The sequence below is a fragment of the Carassius carassius genome, chromosome 40 (genome assembly GCF_963082965.1).
Source record: "Carassius carassius chromosome 40, fCarCar2.1, whole genome shotgun sequence".
NCBI lineage: Eukaryota > Metazoa > Chordata > Actinopteri > Cypriniformes > Cyprinidae > Carassius > Carassius carassius.
The window spans coordinates 28,849,921-28,869,920 of record NC_081794.1 but is presented as its reverse complement, the minus strand read 5'-3'; the positions used below and the strand labels follow the sequence as shown (position 1 = coordinate 28,869,920).

At 36.9% G+C, this 20,000-nt stretch overlaps 3 protein-coding genes and 1 pseudogene across 3 annotated transcripts in view; 1 reads left to right on the top strand and 3 right to left on the bottom strand.

The window, feature by feature from the left end:
- LOC132121833 (peroxiredoxin-like 2A) overlaps positions 1-259 on the bottom strand; it is a 2,635-nt pseudogene extending 2,376 nt beyond the window's left edge.
- A 4,511-nt stretch (positions 260-4,770) lies between these two features.
- Positions 4,771-12,198, bottom strand: zgc:86738 (Transmembrane protein 150A-like). The gene is made up of 7 exons (XM_059531587.1): positions 12,047-12,198; positions 11,356-11,403; positions 10,907-10,993; positions 10,757-10,824; positions 7,819-7,946; positions 6,146-6,323; positions 4,771-5,540 (listed from the first exon to the last, which is right to left on the bottom strand). Exons 1-7 carry the CDS (start codon positions 12,142-12,144, stop codon positions 5,341-5,343), a joined length of 807 nt encoding a protein of 268 aa, XP_059387570.1. The 5' UTR covers positions 12,145-12,198; the 3' UTR covers positions 4,771-5,340.
- Positions 12,199-14,114: 1,916 nt separating this feature from the next.
- zgc:92749 (Elongation of very long chain fatty acids protein 6-like) lies at positions 14,115-17,284 on the bottom strand. Its single transcript, XM_059531586.1, has 4 exons — positions 17,093-17,284; positions 16,396-16,527; positions 15,501-15,652; positions 14,115-14,668 (listed from the first exon to the last, which is right to left on the bottom strand). Exons 1-4 carry the CDS (start codon positions 17,176-17,178, stop codon positions 14,238-14,240), a joined length of 801 nt encoding a protein of 266 aa, XP_059387569.1. The 5' UTR covers positions 17,179-17,284; the 3' UTR covers positions 14,115-14,237.
- Positions 17,285-18,004: 720 nt separating this feature from the next.
- The window catches only part of uros (uroporphyrinogen III synthase), a 4,929-nt gene continuing 2,933 nt past the window's right edge, over positions 18,005-20,000 (top strand). The window contains exons 1-3 of the mRNA XM_059531585.1: positions 18,005-18,495; positions 18,565-18,648; positions 19,412-19,508. Of these exons, the coding sequence (XP_059387568.1) occupies positions 18,433-18,495; positions 18,565-18,648; positions 19,412-19,508 (244 nt within the window). The 5' untranslated portion in view covers positions 18,005-18,432. The remainder of the gene's footprint in view (positions 18,496-18,564; positions 18,649-19,411; positions 19,509-20,000) is intronic.

The following is a 20,000-nucleotide window of genomic DNA, read 5'->3' as shown; positions in this document are numbered from 1 at the left end:
AAATCACATAGTTTTGTGAGCCTGGACAAATCTGAGAACATAGAAGCAAAAGATTCCCAGACTTTTTAATTTTTATTGTTATTTTATTATTTTATAAATCAATAGGATTTATTTATTTGTTTATTTTTTTGAAGGGGAGACACTTCAGTAGCACTTACACACACCAAACTTACATTTTTTATTCATATAGTCTGTATCCTGAAGCTTTTTACAGAGCGATTTGTTCATATATAATTTGCTTGATTATATGCAACATTTTATCCCTCCCAAAATTGTGAAAATACAGTGTTTTCTGTCTGCTCTAAGCAGTATACTGGTAAAAAATGCCTGAATGCACTGTAAAGTGCTTTAGTTAAAAGTGTCTTCTTAATGCATAATATATAATAAGGCAATAACTATTAGTTATTTTTTTACCCTATTCACCTGCAGTGTCTCGCCTTAAATTTAACATTTATTTAGTTTATTTTGTTAATCCTTGGCTTTTTCCCAGTTTGGGGAGACCCTAAAATTAGGAAACAAACTCAATTAACAATAATGCATTCAGAAGCAATAATGACACACATTTGGTCGACTATAGAGTGTGTTATACATGCTGCATTTTACAGGTTTCTCTCTCTCTCTCTGTGTGTGTGTGTGTGTGTGTAGAGCATAAAACATTGAGACTGAGTCAGTCTGTCATCAACACACACACACACACATATGCATTAATTGCACATAAATGCACAATTAATATATATACTGTATATGTATCATTGTGGTTTATATATGGACGGCTTTGCATTCTCTATTCTGCTATTTTCAAGATTCATATTTTGTTCAGAATAACAAGCTGAAGGAGTTTTCTATCTGAATCTCAGAACATTCACTATATTTCTCCCTTTTTGTTTTCTTCTGTAGTTCTTTATTTTCTTTTTTCTCACATGCACAAATAGAGTCCCATATGGCAAACCAATATGTGGCCAAAATATATTTTAGATATTTTTAGATATTTTAGACTTTAAATGCTAAATGTTGCAAACAGCAAAGCTCAATGAAATATATATTTTATGAAATAGACAATATATTTAGTTTCAACCATCATATACCAAAATGTACATATTTTAAATATATTTCTAGTCTTACAGTAGCCTATATTTAAGCTACTGGAGATCGAAAAGTAGGTTTATGATTTAGTAATGTTTAATATTTTTATGCATTGCAAAATTTTATTTTTTGGAGCATGTAAAACTATATTCCTTGCTGAAGTTTATTCAAATGTTTTATCTGTTTGCACGTGTTACAGAAAATAAATCAAGTTTTTCTTCAGATGTGACGTGTGAAGGCATTTCCTTGGACTGAAATATATAGAGAGAGTCAAAAATAGATTTTAAATGCTTTTAAAAATATATTTTTACATTAGCAATATATTTTCAAAAATTATGGCTGGCCAAATTACTCAAAATTAAATCATTAATTTTTTTTTTAAATATATACAAATAAATCATTATATACATAATTAAATGCATAAATATTAATTAATTAATAAATTAATTAATTAATTCATTCACTTATTTATTCCACATTTAATTTTCAGGGTTACAGTTGACAGGGGACTCACCGAAAACCTTATCCCTAAAAAATGAAATGAATGAATGAATGAATTAATTAATTTTTATTATGCATTTATCTATGAATTTAATTAGTTAATTACACATTTAATGATTTATTTATATATTTCAGCATTTATTTAATTTTGAGTAATTGTCCCTCCGCAAAAAAAAATATATTTACATAAATATATTTTGAACATTTTTTTGGACTATTTTTTGCATATTTTGGAATATATATTTTTGCTGTATGGGATGGCCATAGCAAAACTGACTTTACACATAAATCACTGAAAATCAGCAGCTGATTGAGACACAATGGGTTTCTGTGGTCACTCTCACCCTGAAGAGAGAGCGTTACGCCTCGATCACTCACTGCAGCTCGTTCTGGAGTCATGACTGTGTATCTGGGAGGAGACTGACCTCTGACCCCCCAAACATTCACTCTTTCTCACACCGATCACAGCTGACCACGCTCACATTCTGGGTGCTTTTTTAAAGGTCACTCCAGCTTCTTTGACTATTTGCATGGAGAAAACTATACTTGAGTTACTGAAATAACCCCCCCCACACACACGCGCTTGCTCTCTTTCTCTCTCTCTCTCTCTCTCTCACACACACACACACTTGCTCTCTCTCTCTCTCTCTCTCTCTCTCACACACACACACACTTGCTCTCTCTCTCTCACACACACACACACACACTTGCTCTCTCTCTCTCTCTCACACACACACACACACACACACACACTTGCTCTCTCACACACATGCTCTCTCACACACACTCACACATGCTCTCTCACACACACACACACACACACACACATGCTCTCTCACACACACTCACACACACACACACACACACTTGCTCTCTCTCTCTCTCTCTCTCACACACACACACACACACACACACACTTGCTCTCTCTCTCTCTCTCTCTCTCTCTCTCACACACACACACACACACACTTGCTCTCTCTCTCTCTCTCTCACACACACACACACACACTTGCTCTCTCTCTCTCTCTCACACACACACACACACACTTGCTCTCTCTCTCTCTCTCTCTCACACACACACACACACACACACACACTTGCTCTCTCTCTCTCTCTCTCTCACACACACACACACACACACACACACACTTGCTCTCTCTCTCTCTCTCTCTCTCTCACACACACACACACTTGCTCTCTCTCTCTCTCACACACACACACACACACACACACTTGCTCTCTCTCTCTCTCTCTCTCTCTCTCACACACACACACACACACACACACACACTTGCTCTCTCTCTCTCTCTCTCTCTCTCTCACACACACACACACACACACACACACACACTTGCTCTCTCTCTCTCTCTCTCTCTTTCACACACACACACACACACACACACTTGCTCTCTCTCTCTCACACACACACACACACACACACACTTGCTCTCTCTCTCTCTCTCTCTCTCTCTCACACACACACACACACACACACACACTTGCTCTCTCTCTCTCTCTCTCTCTCTCTCTCACACACACACACACACACACACACACACACACACTTGCTCTCTCTCTCTCTCTCTCTCACACACACACACACACACACACACACACACTTGCTCTCTCTCTCTCTCTCTCTCTCTCTCTCTCACACACACACACACACACACACACACACACACACACACACAGACACACACACTTGCTCTCTCTCTCTCTCTCTCTCTCTCTCTCACACACACACACACACACACACACACACACACACACACACACACTTGCTCTCTCTCTCTCTCTCTCTCTCTCACACACACACACACACACACACACACACACACACACACACACACTTGCTCTCTCTCTCTCTCTCTCTCTCACACACACACACACACACACACACACACACACACACACACTTGCTCTCTCTCTCTCTCTCTCTCACACACACACACACACACACACACACACACACACACACACACACACACACACACACACTTGCTCTCTCTCTCTCTCTCTCTCACACACACACACACACACACACACACACACACACACACACAGACACACCCTACAAATGAATAAAAGAACACATATTACACAGATACTTGATGTTTAAGAGTATTTGATGATTTGTAGACTGCTCTTCTCCTTGCATTGACACACTGTAAACCCTAATAAGTTCACAGAACTTTATAAATATTTTGTAACAGATTACACAACAACATTTAAGTGATGTCTTTAAATGTTTTAAGTTTAAATAAAATGAAAAATTACATTTCCAGTTTCTTTAAATAATCTCAGTGTCATCTTATAAATATTGATATTTCCCAATTTATGATCAGAGAGTAATTCACTCAAAATGTTCTCTATTTTTCAACTCATATAAAGTGGGAAATACTCTCAAATTTAGTCTTGCTTTCCATCCTCAACCGAACCACAGACTCTACTCTTCACCACAACGGTAACACTACAAAACCAACACAACAGAAACCTTTGTAAATTCTAACATAACACAACATTTAAGTACTAGCTTATGTCCCTCTGTGTTAATCTTGTGCAAAACTCAGAAAATAACACTTAATTTCTACATTTATTTTCCTTGTTTTCTAATGCAAAGCATGCTGGGAACTAAAAAACGCAATCATTTTAAGTTCACCTTACTACAACAACATTTTGAGTTTACAGAACTTATTTAAATAAAATCCAATGAACTTTCATTATTATTTGAGTGCAATTAACTAATTTCCTTTGATTAATTTCACGGTTCGGTTTTACAGTGCACACTTCTTACCAGCAGGAATCTCCAGTTCTAAATGTTTTAAACAGTGAATAAATGTATTTTTTCACAATCTTCTCCCATCACAATTTTTATGGTCATTCATATTTTTTAGATGTTGTTTCAGATATCTAATGCATGCAGGATATTAAGCATTTCTGAAATAGTACGATTGAAGAATTGTATATCAAACACTAATTAAGTTATAAGAACGTTCCATAAACATCACTTTAAAAATGTTTTTTTCTAAATTTATATTACTTTAATAAAGTTGTGGAAACATTCCCTGTTAACTAGGATCATGCTTTAATAAATCAAAATGTTTTTACTGTACTGTTTTTATAATATAGTTCAGCCTTCAAATACTAAAACAGATTCAGCTACTTTAATAAAGAAACAGCAGGTCATGCATCTGATATATTTCCTGTGTGGACATGAAGATAAAGCAGTAAAATATCACACAACTTTCTGACCATTAGAAAAGTGGTACATATAATGACAGCACAGTGCAAACAATAAAATGCACCGTTGTACAACTCTAATATAATTAAAGCTCACACATGGTTTTCTTGATAACAGCCTGATTCAAGAATATCAAGACACTGAATTATTAGGCACTTGAACTCGAGTTCATCATAAATCCAGACAGAAATATGCAAATATTGCCAGTATATGATTGACCACACTAAAGTGCACATTCTTTTCGATCAATCACATTTTTCCCTTCCATAATTAAGTATTTACAGTTGTTTATTTTTTACTCCCAGTCATGAACATGACATTTCATGCTTTGCTGCTGAAAAGGGCTTCAAGGGATTCTCTGTTAATCTTAAGAAAGATTTGTACAGTTCTTCTACATTCTTAAATTCAGATCGTCTGTTATACAGCTTGACAAGATTGAAAGGTTTTTCCAGCAGGTTGCAGGTTAATCCTGATGTTCTCTTTAGGCTGATGTTCACACGTCAGACGTCCGTCTAGACTTTCTCTAGTCTCCGTCCCTCCTCAGACGCGCCGGCTCGTCTCGTCATCAGAGCAGCGAGGGTTTCTGAAGAGATGGAGCCAAACTCGAGCGAGAAGGAGCTGTAAAACAGCAGCACGATGATAGCAAACATCCACTCCAATACAGCCGACGCATGCTGGAGGACAAAACTCTCCTGAATGAAGAACACACCGCCTGCAGGACACAGCGTTAAGGAACAACTGCACAGCACTGTAAAAAATTGCAACTAAACATTTCCCAGTTTACGAAACCTTTTGAGTCTCAAAAACGTAAAAAAAGCGATTTTCTTGAAACTGCACAAAAACCCTTGTCAGACCAAGAAAATGACCCCAAACGTTGTCCAAACTACTCAAACACAATTTCATATTGCTGCAATGTTAAGGCTTTGTGAGTTCCCAGCATGCATTGTATACATTTGTTGTAGTTTCGTCATTATTGTTAGTTATTTGTTGCATTGTGACGTAAAGAGCTCATCTTTTAACATTTGTTGATTGGCACTGTTCTAGTGGTTTGTTCGTCTAGTTTTGAAGCCTAGTCCGTTTTCTATTATCAAAATAAGACAATCGGCATTGCGTGTACAGACACATTTATGTTGGTTAAACAAAGTATCTTTACTGCGCAGAACTAAAAAACTTTTGTTGAGAGAACTCAAAAATCTTACTGTATCAAGTTGCCTTATTTTTTTGAGTTTAAGTCTCAGCTATTAATTTTTTACAGTGAGCATTTATGGCCATATGGATCAGTTTTAAGACTTAATGAGCACTGTATGTAGAGGATACTGAGTATGAGGGTGATGAAGGCCAGTGCGGTGAGCGTCAGCCGCAGATGAGATGTCTGGAAGTCTCTCGGTGTCTGGGCTGCGCGGTACGACAGTAGCGTCTGCACACACACAAACAGCAGACTGCCAGGGAAGGCCAGACCCGCGCCCACATAATGAAGAACTTTAGCATGGTCCACCTGCAGAACACAACACAGAGTCAACACAGGTTACAGATCAATCCCACTTCACTCTCAGAAAAAAGGCACAAAATCTTTAACTGGGACAGTACTGCTACTAATGGCCCAGCGATAGCTTCGAATCTTTTAGAGCTCTGGTTCTCACTTCCATCTTTGCAACATGACTTAAAATGAAGCTTTAAAAAAAAAGAGGCTAAAAATCAAGATGTTAAATGACATCACATTCACAGGTGAAGTTAAAAGTTCACATTCACCTCGCAGGATCTGCAAAATGTTAGTTATTTTACCAAAATAAAAGGGAGCATACAAAATGCATGTTATTGTTGATTTAGTACTGACTCGAATAAGATATTTCACATAAGAGATGTTTACATATAGTCCAATAATAGTTGAATTGATAAAAATGAACCCGTTCACAAGTCTCCTAATACTGTGTTGTTAGCTGAATGATCCACAGCTGTGTGTTTGTGTTTAGTAATAGTTGTTCATGAGTCTTATTTGTCCTGAATAGTTAAACTATCTGCTGTTCTTCAGAAAAATCCTTCAAGTTCCACAAATTCTTTGGTTTTCCAGTTTTTTCCATTTTTATGTATTTGAACCCTTTCCAACATTGCCTGCATGATTTTGAGATCCATCTTTTCACACTGAGGACAGCTGAGGGACTCAAACATAACTATTACAGAAGGTTCAAACACTCACAGATGCTCTAGAAGATAAAACCATGGATTAAGGGAAAGATTTAGCTTCTGTAGCTTCTGAAGGGCAGTACTAAATGAAAAAATATGATACTTAGGCAAAATCTCGCACTCTGAGCGACGAAGGTGACCACACCTGCAGTGCAACCCCTTCTGGGTTTGAACCCGATGCCCTTGAGTTTCCATCCCATATATCTAAGCACTTTCACTGCTTAGTAAAAGCACATCTGCACACACCTCCATCACTGCAGGACATGCAGACAAACACACATCAAACGGCCGAATCCCTTTGATTTCACACTTATGCAATAACACACAATCAGCGGACGTGCACAGAAGAGACGCTGTGTTTATCTGATCACGCTGATGATAATATTACATAATTTCTGCTGAAGCAAAGAAAAGCACACATTTATGGGCTTATTAAACTATAGCAGCAGGAAAAAAGTCTCAATGAATGAGGAAAAACAAATCATGTTTGTTCTTATGTTGATAAAATTAATAAAAAGGCAGCGCAGGCAGAGATCTGGAGGAGACGCCTGGATGAAGAGCAGCACTTAAGATGTTCTAGAAACATTCTACCTAATCAACTACTCTGCAGATTTATTTTAATATGCACCAACCACATTTAAAAAGAGAGCCCTAAAGGAATTAAAAACATCATAATCCAGTAAAATAAGTTTCAAAATATTGAACCCTGGTGAAAAAATAACAAATAATCAAATGGTGTCTATAGAGAAACTCTCATTTGAAAAGTGGAAGAAAAACGGTGAATTGCTGCTTTGTTATTGTTTTCTTACTTGAAAGTTTCCCACAATCATGAGTCCTGCAGCACAGAGCCATCCAGCAAATAAACCCTCGATGTTCAACACGCTGTTGCTGTGCTTATGGATGAGTTGAGCGTAACGCAGCAGACCAATCACAATCACTGTAACACACGAAAACAGAACAATCACAGTCACTGTAACACGCGAACAAAACAATCACAGTCACTGTAACACACGAAACAGAACAATCACAGTCACTGTAACACACGAACAAAACAATCACAGTCACTGTAACACACGAAACAGAACAATCACAGTCACTGTAACACACGAACAAAACAATCACAGTCACTGTAACACACGAACAAAACAATCACAGTCGCTGTAACACACGAAACAGAACAATCACAGTCACTGTAACACACGAACAAAACAATCAGTCACTGTAACACACGAACAAAACAATCAGTCACTGTAACACACGAACAAAACAATCACAGTCACTGTAACACACGAACAAAACAATCAGTCACTGTAACACACGAACAAAACAATCACAGTCACTGTAACACACGAAACAGAACAATCACAGTCACTGTAACACACGAACAAAACAATCAGTCACTGTAACACACGAACAAAACAATCACAGTCACTATAACACACGAAACAGAACAATCACAGTCACTATAACACACGAACAAAACAATCACAGTCACTGTAACACACGAACAAAACAATCACAGTCACTATAACACACGAAACAGAACAATCACAGTCACTGTAACACACGAAACAGAACAATCACAGTCACTGTAACACACGAAACAGAACAATCACAGTCACTGTAACACACGAACAAAACAATCACAGTCACTATAACACACGAAACAGAACAATCACAGTCACTATAACACACGAACAAAACAATCACAGTCACTGTAACATTCAAAACAGAACAATCACAGTCACTGTAACACACGAACAAAACAATCAGTCACTGTAACACACGAAACAGAACAATCACAGTCACTGTAACACACGAACAAAACAATCACAGTCACTGTAGCACACACGAACAGAACAATCACAGTCACTGTAACACACGAAACAGAACAATCACAGTCACTGTAACACACGAAACAGAACAATCACAGTCACTGTAACACACGAACAAAACAATCACAGTCACTGTAGCACACACGAACAAAACAATCACAGTCACTGTAACACACGAACAAAACAATCACAGTCACTGTAACATTCAAAACAGAACAATCACAGTCACTGTAACACACGAACAAAACAATCACAGTCACTGTAACACACGAAACAGAACAATCACAGTCACTGTAACACACGAAACAGAACAATCACAGTCACTGTAACACACGAAACAGAACAATCACAGTCACTGTAACACACGAAACAGAACAATCACAGTCACTGTAACACATGAAACAGAACAATCACAGTCACTGTAACACACGAACAAAACAATCACAGTCACTATAACACACGAAACAGAACAATCACAGTCACTATAACACACGAACAAAACAATCACAGTCACTGTAACATTCAAAACAGAACAATCACAGTCACTGTAACACACAAACAAAACAATCACAGTCACTGTAACACACGAAACAGAACAATCACAGTCACTGTAACACACGAAACAGAACAATCACAGTCACTGTAACACACAAACAAAACAATCACAGTCACTGTAACACACGAACAAAACAATCACAGTCACTGTAACACACGAAACAGAACAATCACAGTCACTGTAACACACGAACAAAACAATCACAGTCACTGTAACACACGAAACAGAACAATCACAGTCACTGTAACACACGAAACAGAACAATCAAAGTCACTGTAACACACGAACAAAACAATCACAGTCACTGTAACACACGAACAAAACAATCACAGTCACTATAACACACGAAACAGAACAATCACAGTCACTATAACACACCAACAAAACAATCACAGTCACTGTAACATTCAAAACAGAACAATCACAGTCACTGTAGCACACACGAACAAAACAATCACAGTCACTGTAACACACGAACCAAACAATCACAGTCACTGTAACACACGAACAAAACAATCACAGTCACTGTAACACACGAACAAAACAATCACAGTCACTGTAACACACGAAACAGAACAATCACAGTCACTATAACACACGAACAAAACAATCACAGTCACTGTAACACACGAAACAGAACAATCACAGTCACGGTAACACACGAAACAGAACAATCACAGTCACTGTAACACACGAACAAAACAATCACAGTCACTGTAACACACGAACAAAACAATCACAGTCACTGTAACACACGAACAAAACAATCACAGTCACTGTAACACACGAACAAAACAATCACAGTCACTGTAACACACGAACAAAACAATCACAGTCACTGTAACACACGAAACAGAACAATCACAGTCACTGTAACACACGAACAAAACAATCACAGTCACTGTAACACACGAAACAGAACAATCACAGTCACTGTAACACACGAACAAAACAATCACAGTCACTGTAACACACGAAACAGAACAATCACAGTCACTGTAACACACGAAACAGAACAATCACAGTCACTGTAACACACGAAACAGAACAATCACAGTCACTGTAACACACGAAACAGAACAATCACAGTCACTGTAACACACGAAACAGAACAATCACAGTCACTATAACACACGAACAAAACAATCACAGTCACTGTAACACACGAAACAGAACAATCACAGTCACGGTAACACACGAACAAAACAATCACAGTCACTGTAACACACGAAACAGAACAATCACAGTCACTATAACACACGAACAAAACAATCACAGTCACTGTAACACACAAAACAGAACAACCAAAGTTTCTATAGTTTCTATAGTTCAGAACTGAATCAGTGAATCACTCACCAATGAATGAAGCAGTGCTGCACAGTAGACTGAACCAGCAGCTCTCTGGAGGAACACCGCCGCATTTACTGCACACACATCAGGAGGATCAATAACACTGACAATATATCATTTTTGCTCATCTTCTAATAAAACATGATGTTTTGGCACCTGATGAGTGGGATGTTGTCCAGCGTGCAGCACAGATCAGATCCGCTCTGAAGAACCAAAGACGTCTCACAGGTTGAGTTATATACCCTACAAACACACACATACTGTGACAATATTTGCTGACTGCATGCATAAAATAAGTTAAAACAAAGATTTTGCAAGGGTTTTGATTTTTAACATTGCAAAATCCGTCCTTCTCATTAACGAATGTGAGATAACTTAACTCTTGAGATAGTAAACTGTATAGTTTGGCATTTAAGCGACTGATCAATCTGAACAAACACAGAAACGTGACAGTCAAACAGCCTCTTTAACCTAAAAATCAATGTGATCTAATCAAACACTTCAGCAAAATCGTATTCATTTATTGTTGAGGAGATGCTATTGATATCTGAATAAATCAATCACTGCATTCTGTGTTTTCCACTGAGAGAAGGTTCAATATTCACCAGTTATTCACAGGACAAACGTGCTGATTGAAGAGAGCCATCGCATATCTGTGACAGACAGACAGGTTAAAAGAGTACAGGCTTTCAGAAATACAACATGTCTTTACAAAAGTTTTCAGGTCAGCTGGGCAAAGCTGATACTTAATAACTACTAAATGAGTTTTGCAATAGACTTGCATAGAAACTGTTTATAAAGTGATATATTTTTAAAAAGCATTTACCTCCTCTTGAGCACAAATGAAATTAAAACATTTAAACATTTATACATTTAATGAGTAAATATAAAGAAATTATAATTAAATGGATAAACTCCAATTCTCTACGAGAAAGTATATTCAGTAATATTCAAAATACAATTTTAAAAACAAAAAAATAAATGTTTTTCTCAATATATCAGCCATTATTGTTAACTATGGTTGAACTTAAACCATAAAAAAATAATTACTTGACATAAACTAATATAACAAATATATATATATATATATAAATTGCACAAAATAATAAAAAAATAGAAAATATAAATGACCTCATTTGAAATACAAACGCAACTAGAATATCAATGATACTAAAGTAACACTGCAGAATAGATCTCGTATTAAAATATTTTAAATGCATTCAATGTTTTATTGAAATTAAATAGCCAGATTAACATAAACTCTGGTCTTATTTGAGGTTATTAATAAATACTCACATGATCCAGATTCCAGGCAGTGTGAACACAGGCAGACTGATGGGAACCAGGAACCACAGAGACATTTTCCCTCCTCCTGAAGAGCTTCTCTCAATCATTGCATCAAATCAAACTCCACTCATCTTCATTCAGAGTAAAACCTCACAGATCAGCACATGACAGCAAGTGTTTCTCTCTCAGTGTCTGGGGCTGTGCGAGAGGAAGACATGCTCCTCCTCTCCTCTCATGTCCATCAGATCATCATCACACTGAGCTCAGTGGAGAAGCTGAATGAGCAGAACATCTGCAGCGAGAGTCCAGCAGAGGGCAGCACTTCTCATTAGAACAACGCCACATGCCTTCGGTGTGTGTGTGTGTGTGTGTGTGTGTGTGTGTGTGTGTGTAGGCCTATATATAATTTCATGCATCATTGATTAATAAATGTAAGAAATATTGATTTAAAATGGTTTTAAGTCATTTCTACAAATATATTTGTATGAAATTAATCTATATTTCAAAAATCAAGGATGCATTCAATTAATCAAAAGTGCCTGTAAATACAGCTATAATGTTATAAAAGATTTCTGTTTTTAAATAAATGCTGTTCTTCTGAACTTTCTGTTCATCTGTGAATCCTGAAAAATAAAATGCATCAGTTTTCACAAAAATATTGAGCAGCACAACTGTGTTCAACATTGATAATAATCAGAAATGTTTCTTGAGCAGTAAATCATCATATTATTCTGATTTCTGAAGATCATGTGACACTGAAGACTGGAGGAATGATGCTGAAAATACAGCGGAGCATCACAGAAATAAATTACACTTTAACACAGATTCACACAGAAAACAGCTGATTTACATTAGAATATTTCACGCTTTTTCACAGTATTTTTGAACAAATAAATGCAGCCTCTGTGAGCATAAAAGACTTCTTCTAATAACATTACAAAATCTACCCGACTCCAAACTTCTGAACTCTTAAAAGAGAACTCAGAAATAATTCTTGCTGAGAAATGACAGGACTAAAAATATGTTTATTAGGTGTTTATTATTAATAAACACATGCTTCAGAAAGTTTCTCATGTAACCAGAAGATCAGGACTTTGCCAACATTCTCATATTTTAAAATGAATAAAGCATGTGGTTAATTGTTCATGCAGAGGGTGATGTTTGGTAAGATCTAGAAGAACAGAATAAATCTCCTTCACCTGAGCAGGTGCTCTGATTATCAACCGGATCAATGCAAATGCTGGATGCTGGCTAACCAGAAAGACGACTTTACACCGTCCGACAGGCTTCGACAACCACAAACACAATCTCCAGATAAACTCGTTTAGAGTTACATACAGATCTTTACTGAAGTCCTAGAGCCAGTAGACACTCACAGGACTCAGAAGTGCTGGAATATAACACACTAAATCTACTGTATGTCACATGCAGCATCTGATTTACAGTAATATATCCTGAAAAAACCTGCAAGTGCTGACCCTTTTAAATTCTTTCTCACGTCTGCATTAACAATTAGATTCTGTGCATATTCAATTTGGATATGTTATGGCAAATGTAGTTGTGAACAGCTTCAGATGAACTTTTGGGGATTTTGGAGTTGTTTTGAAGGGTTTTGGTCACTCATGTTTGTAACAAGTCCAGATTACACGATCAATGCTTCATTGTTCCAGAGGAGGAAATCAATGCTTTAACACACAAGGCCTGGAAACGTTAACATTAACACACGTTTAACTCGTGAACTTAGAAAAGAGCACTTCTGTCTGCGAGCCAATCTCTCAGAACATTTGATCAAAGTCACATTCACCCCAAAACCATTTGACAAACATTAAAAAAAAAAAAAAAATTCACATTTTGCATGAATAAAGCCTTTTTAACCATTTTTTTTTTGCATTGTGACATTTTCATAACAATTGCCCAAGTTATGAACAGCTTACAAAAAAAAAATCGCAATTGGAATTTAATAGTTTCGTAAAATAAAATCAACAACTTTAACTTAAACCTGCTTTCACTAAAATTTTTCACTTCTGAACTCTTCATATATACATATTTTTAAAACATATATAATTTTTCTTCCTAATGGTCCTAAAACTAGTCTTCTTTAAACTAGTTTTAATCTCTGAGCATGTAAACTAGTGTTTTCAATTCCCTTCATGGATGGTTTTGCGCAAGTTTAAAGGGACAGGACAGTGATGAGTTCTTCTCACTCTCGTTTCACTCTCTTCTGCTCTCCAGAGCGTTTGAAGTAGGACTGATAGAAGAAGACGGAGAAGAGCAGCAGGTAGCTGAGGTACATCAGAGAGGCGCAGATGATGTTGCTCTTGGTGGAGAAGCAGTGGGTGTCATGATTCCAGAGGTAGAGGAGCCCTACAATGCTGAGCCCTATGAACATCTGCGTGATCTGCATGAGCGTGACCATCATGGCGAAGGGTCGAGGCACTCGAGCGCCGGCTGCTTTAGCCGTGTAGTAGCTGTACATGAATGCATGGACGATGTAGTTCATGGTCATGAACCAGCCACCGCCGGCCACACGGTCTTTATATGTGTACCAGGTGTAGAGCAGGACGGTGATGTGATGATACCAGTGCAGGAAGATCAGACGCTGCTTACGCAGGACGATGAACACAGTGTCCCCTGAACAACACCACATGCAGATCACAAAAAATCAGCTCAACTGGCCTTCAAAGACACTGATGCACTCAGAACAGAAATCTAGAGTTATTATGCATGCATCAGATAATGCAGTGTGATCAAATCAATTGGTCTGTGCAAAGTTATTTAACATTTACATGCATGTGTTTGAAAGGGAGTACGCTGCATTCAAGATGCACATTGGATCAGTTCTTGCTTTCACCCAGAAGTCATCTTTTATGCAAACGCTTATCTCCCATCACAAGCATGCAAAGTCAGTAACATGATGTGCACGAGGACGCTAGAAAGAGTTGAGATGTAATGATACGTTATTTGATCAAAGGCACATTTCACCCCAAAACCATGTGTTGCATTAATCAAATGAAGCCTATTTTAAGAACATCGAGACTGTAATTCAGTTTATTTAAACTAAGCAGTTAAAAGACGTACAATGAAGAAAACATTTTTTAGAATAACATTTATGAATGTTAAATAATATTAAGTTCAAAATCGAGAGTGTTAAATACTCTCTCTCTCTCTCACACACACACACACACACAGAAAGACTATAATATATTCACTTTTGTAACACTTTTTTTTTTTTTGGCATCAAAGAAAACTGGATACAATGTATCGTTGTCTATTGCTACAAATATAGCTGTGCTACTTTTGACTGCTTCTGTGCTGCAGAGTTACATTTCTTTGTAACTATTTGTGAAATTTACTGGCAGCTTCCTTTTTTTTTTCTTCTTCACCGAAGAACAAAGCATGAATGGATGAATGATGAGCTATATTTCCTCCCTTTTCTCCAGAGCAGTTAATGTGAAAGTCTTACCGAGCTCCGGCGCTTTACTCAGAGTGAAGACGAACGCCCAGAACTTGCTGACAGGGGCGCTGAAGAAGCCAGTGTCACACACAGACACCCGGAGCCCACGTGACCTCAGCACACTGAACATGTACCAGCCCGTCCGCATCGCCCCCATCACACTGACACACACACACACCATTCAGAGAATCAAGACAGATCATCAGTCTCCGCTCATATCTGATCCAAGAGAGCGTTCTCAGCTAAACACAGTAAAACTCACGCCACAATACTAGGGTTAGACCCATTACACTAACAAACAACTCACAATGACTGAGAGAAAATGACAGAATTATGATATAGAACCAGACTTTCAAGATATAAACAGAATTTGTGGCATTTTTCTAGCGGAGTTTATATCTCAACATTGTTCTCATGATTCTTAGTTTGCATCTCACACTTGAGATTTTTTCCCTCTGGTTTCTGAGTTTATATCTCACAAATCTAAAAAAAAAAAATATTTGGGTTTGCATCTTGTAATTCAAACTTTTTTCTCTGATTTTGGAGTTTATATCTCACAACTTAAAAACAAAAAAATCATATTTTTGAGTTTACATCTTGTGGTTCTAACATTTTTTGGTCATAATTCTGAGTTTGCATCTCACACTTTTTTGAGTTTAACCCTAACCCAATTCTAGAAAAAATTTCCTATGATTTTTGATTTTATATCTCACAATTCTAACACATTTCTCATAATTCAGTGTTTACAACTCACACTTACGATTTTTTCTCGTAATTTTGAGTTCCCATTCTGAAAATTCTAATATTTTTTCTTAGATTTCTGATTTCAAAACTCACAATTCAGAGAAAAAGTCAGACTTGCAGACTCAGTTTTTGTTCAGAGAAGTGTGTGTGTGCGTCTCACCTGAACGTGGCCAGACTCAAGGACCAGAGCACCAGAGGCTTCCGCAGATCCAGCTTCTGCCTGTCCTTCATGTAGACACGTCCAAGAAATATAACCAGCACATACACACCGGACAGAACCAACGACGCTCCCCTGAAACACATTACACACACATTACAAACATATACACACAGATATTACACTTATTAAAGAATAAAGCGACAGCAAGACCAGGTTTATTTATATAGCACACACACACACACACACACACACATAACGTCTCTTTGTCCTGATCTAACTCTAAAAGGTTTTTGGACTCTTTATTAGATAAAGGGTAGATTTTGATGTCACAATCAGCTGAAAGGTCAAAGGTGAGTGCACCTGAACTTGAACCTCTCTTATCACCAACATCGATCCATCAATCACAGGAGTCATAAAACTACCTGAACACTTTATATAGTTCACAATCACACACATTATTGCACTGAATATGAAGATGATAGGTCAAAGGTGATTCTTGCTTCGTTTTAATGAGGTAGTGTTAGGAAGTGTTAAACATGTAAAGCAGGAGGCATGTTAGAAATGTGAGAAGTATTATAATGCATTGCATACAGCATCCCCGAATATTCTGTTTGATTCTGGTTCTGTTTATGCATTATAATAGAGTAAGAGGAGTTATGGAATGAATCAGTGATTCGGTTCTGATCGTTTGACTCACCAGTTCTGTTCGAACCATTCCCGCGCGGCGAGATCGTCAAAGTGACGCTCGAAGTCAAACGCGTGAAGCGACTCGTTCATCTTCATCAAACTTTAACGTTAAGTGTTGGTGAAGTTTAAGTGATGAAGGTGTTTCCGAGAGAAAGCGGAGAGATCACGGATGTAAAGCACCGAGAACACGCCTGCGGAACTTCATAATTATATGCGGTAGGGGAGGAGTCAGAGCAGCAGTCTCATCCAATCAGCGTCAAAATACGCAAAGACGGCTGCATTTTTAAAGACGAGCACTAAACGTTTTCCGAGTTTTATATTTATGAGGAAAATTTTGCAAACATATTTAGACACAAACAAACACACACGCACGCACACACAAATAAATAAATAAATTAATCAATAAAAAATGTGTTGATATTAACAACCAGTTAAACAGATCTCCAAGTTACAAAGTTGTTTGTTGTTTAAAGCATCGAATTAAAATAAATACGTAAATAAATAAAACGAACTTTAACTAAACAGCTCTATTCTCTCTACCACTTCGCTCGTGTCATTATTACACTGTCCTAACTAAATAAAAGCAAAGGGCCAAAAATGTAATCTTTTAGGCAAAACACTCGTAAATGCTTTACAGCACAAACAACTGAATGAAAAAAATAACAATTAAGTAATTCATAGATAAATAAATTGATATCGTGAAAAGACGTGATTCGTTTTACATTTATAATTTGTGGACTGTTACGTAAATACGTAAAAACTTTAATTCTTGCTGTTTTTTCATTGTGAGGTATAAACTCAGATTTGCGAGGGTAAAAACGACTTGTAAGATAAAAGGTCTAAACGATCTTTTCTGTAATTTGCTTCCATACGCTCAATAATAAACTTTAGGAACCATTGGGACTTTTAATTTGAAAAGGCGCGCTGTCCTGTTTTGAAACGCGTCCTGCTTCACCGCTGTAGTTTATATGTGTCACAATCCTGCGGAAAGCTACACAAACTCACTCACTGCACGTATCGATCAAAGCAGGTATCCAACTGTTATTAAACCACATTCATCAAGCATTGCTACTCTTATCAGCTGCGCATGAATAACTTCGACAGCCACCGCTTTAAAGCGCTTTCAGCTGAATGATGCGTGCGCGCTGTGATATACTTCACTAAAGTCAATGCATGAAAACACAAGAGCCTCAGTTCCTCCCTGACGTGTGTGTGCAGTTGTCTGTTGTTCCTGTTATCACTGTGTGACACATGTGTGTTCCTATGGGCGTACGCTGATATTGTCATTCAGCAGAAACGTCTTCAGTCATTATCAAACATTGTCTTTTAGTGTTTTAGAGGCCTGCAAACATGAAAGTGCTGCTTCTGAAAGAGCCACGAGAGAGTGAGAGCGAAGCAGACCCTTACATCCAGGTAATACGTCATGATGATTAATAATCTTCACAATAATCCCAGTGTTTTGATGGTGGGTGTTTCTTGCAGGAGTTGGCTTCATGTGGACACACAGCTTCTTTGATTCCGGTTCTGTCCTTTAAATTCGTGTCTCTAGGTCATCTTTATGAGCGGGTGAGTTTGGAAACTGCTTCTTCTGGGGCCAGTTGTTCAAAAGTTATCCGATCCGATTTAAAACTGGTACAAAAAAATGCAACATTTGTAACTAGTGATGTCAAACGATTAATCGCATTCAAAATACGTTTTTATTTTCAGAACATATCGGTGTGTGCTCTGTATATTTATTAAGCATATATAAATACACACACATACAGTGTATATATATATATATATATATAGTCATATCATTTATATGATATATAATTTAGTGCTGTTAAGTAATTAATTGCATCCAAAATAAAAGTTGTTATATGTGTATATTTTTATCCTGTATATATAAATAAAAAAACATCCATATATATATATATATGTGTATACATGTAAATATTTTCTAAATATATACTGTATGTCTGTATACAGAACACACACATATATTATGTAAACAAAAACTTTTTACCGCAGTATTTGTGACGTGTACTGTATCCCCAAATTCTTAAACAGCTGTCAATAACTAACAAAAATATTATATTTAATTAATTTATTATTATTATTTTTTATCTCTGAATGTAAACTACACAGGCAAAAATAATCAGAGATGGAGCAGTCAGAAGCAGTTATTTGTGCTTTGAAAAACCAGTACAGAAGTAAGATGTGTTTCTTGATCCTGGATCACAAAACATGGCATTTCCAAACCCAGATTGAACTGGCCGCTGAAGTTTAATAATGTTGCAGTGGTTTCTGAGATCTGAACTCTTTGTGCTTGTGCTGTGAACCCCAGCTCTTTGAGCCCGAGAGGTTTGGAGGTCTGATCTTCACCAGTCCCCGAGCCGTGGAGGCCGTGAAGAGCTGTTTAGACTCGCAGAAACACAGACACAGTGAGTCTGGATCCTCATGTGCTTTATCAGAGACAGGAAGCCATGCCCAAAACCTTTGGAGATGTTTTTGCTTCATATTGGATGGCTAATATATTATATATTACAGTATAATGTTATGAAATTACATTGTATCAAAAGAGCAGCTCTTCCACAAACGCAGTGTTATTTTAATATCATTGAGATACTGTTATGGCTTGTAATAATATTTAGAATCAGTTTATATTTTGCTATTTTCATTTAAATTGTAGTATTTTTTATTTTATTTTTTGCTTTGTATTAGCATTTTTTTTTAAAATACGTCTGTTTATATTTTTATTTAAGTTTTATTTTTTGTTATTTTAAATTAGCCAGATTAAAATGAGTAACATTGGCAAGGCAACCAGCTGAAATAAAAATAAAATATTAACTTAATAAAATAAAATAGTTTGAATATTTTATTTTACACAGTAAGAATATTTTCTAATGGTTTTAATGATAGTTTTAGCTATAATT

Excerpts from the sequence above, each read along its gene's own strand:
- zgc:86738 (XM_059531587.1), bottom strand. The coding sequence starts at position 12,144 with ATGATTGAGAGAAGCTCTTCAGGAGGAGGGAAAATGTCTCTGTGGTTC. Across the intron at positions 10,825-10,906 it reads GACAACATCCCACTCATCAG|TAAATGCGGCGGTGTTCCTC; the intron begins GTGCCAAAACAT and ends ATGTGTGTGCAG. Across the intron at positions 5,541-6,145 it reads CTTCATCACCCTCATACTCA|GCGGTGTGTTCTTCATTCAG; the intron begins GTATCCTCTACA and ends TGTGTCCTGCAG.
- zgc:92749 (XM_059531586.1), bottom strand. The coding sequence starts at position 17,178 with ATGAAGATGAACGAGTCGCTTCACGCGTTTGACTTCGAGCGTCACTTT. Across the intron at positions 15,653-16,395 it reads TTGAGTCTGGCCACGTTCAG|TGTGATGGGGGCGATGCGGA; the intron begins GTGAGACGCACA and ends TGTGTGTGTCAG. Across the intron at positions 14,669-15,500 it reads GAGTAAAGCGCCGGAGCTCG|GGGACACTGTGTTCATCGTC; the intron begins GTAAGACTTTCA and ends GGTGTTGTTCAG.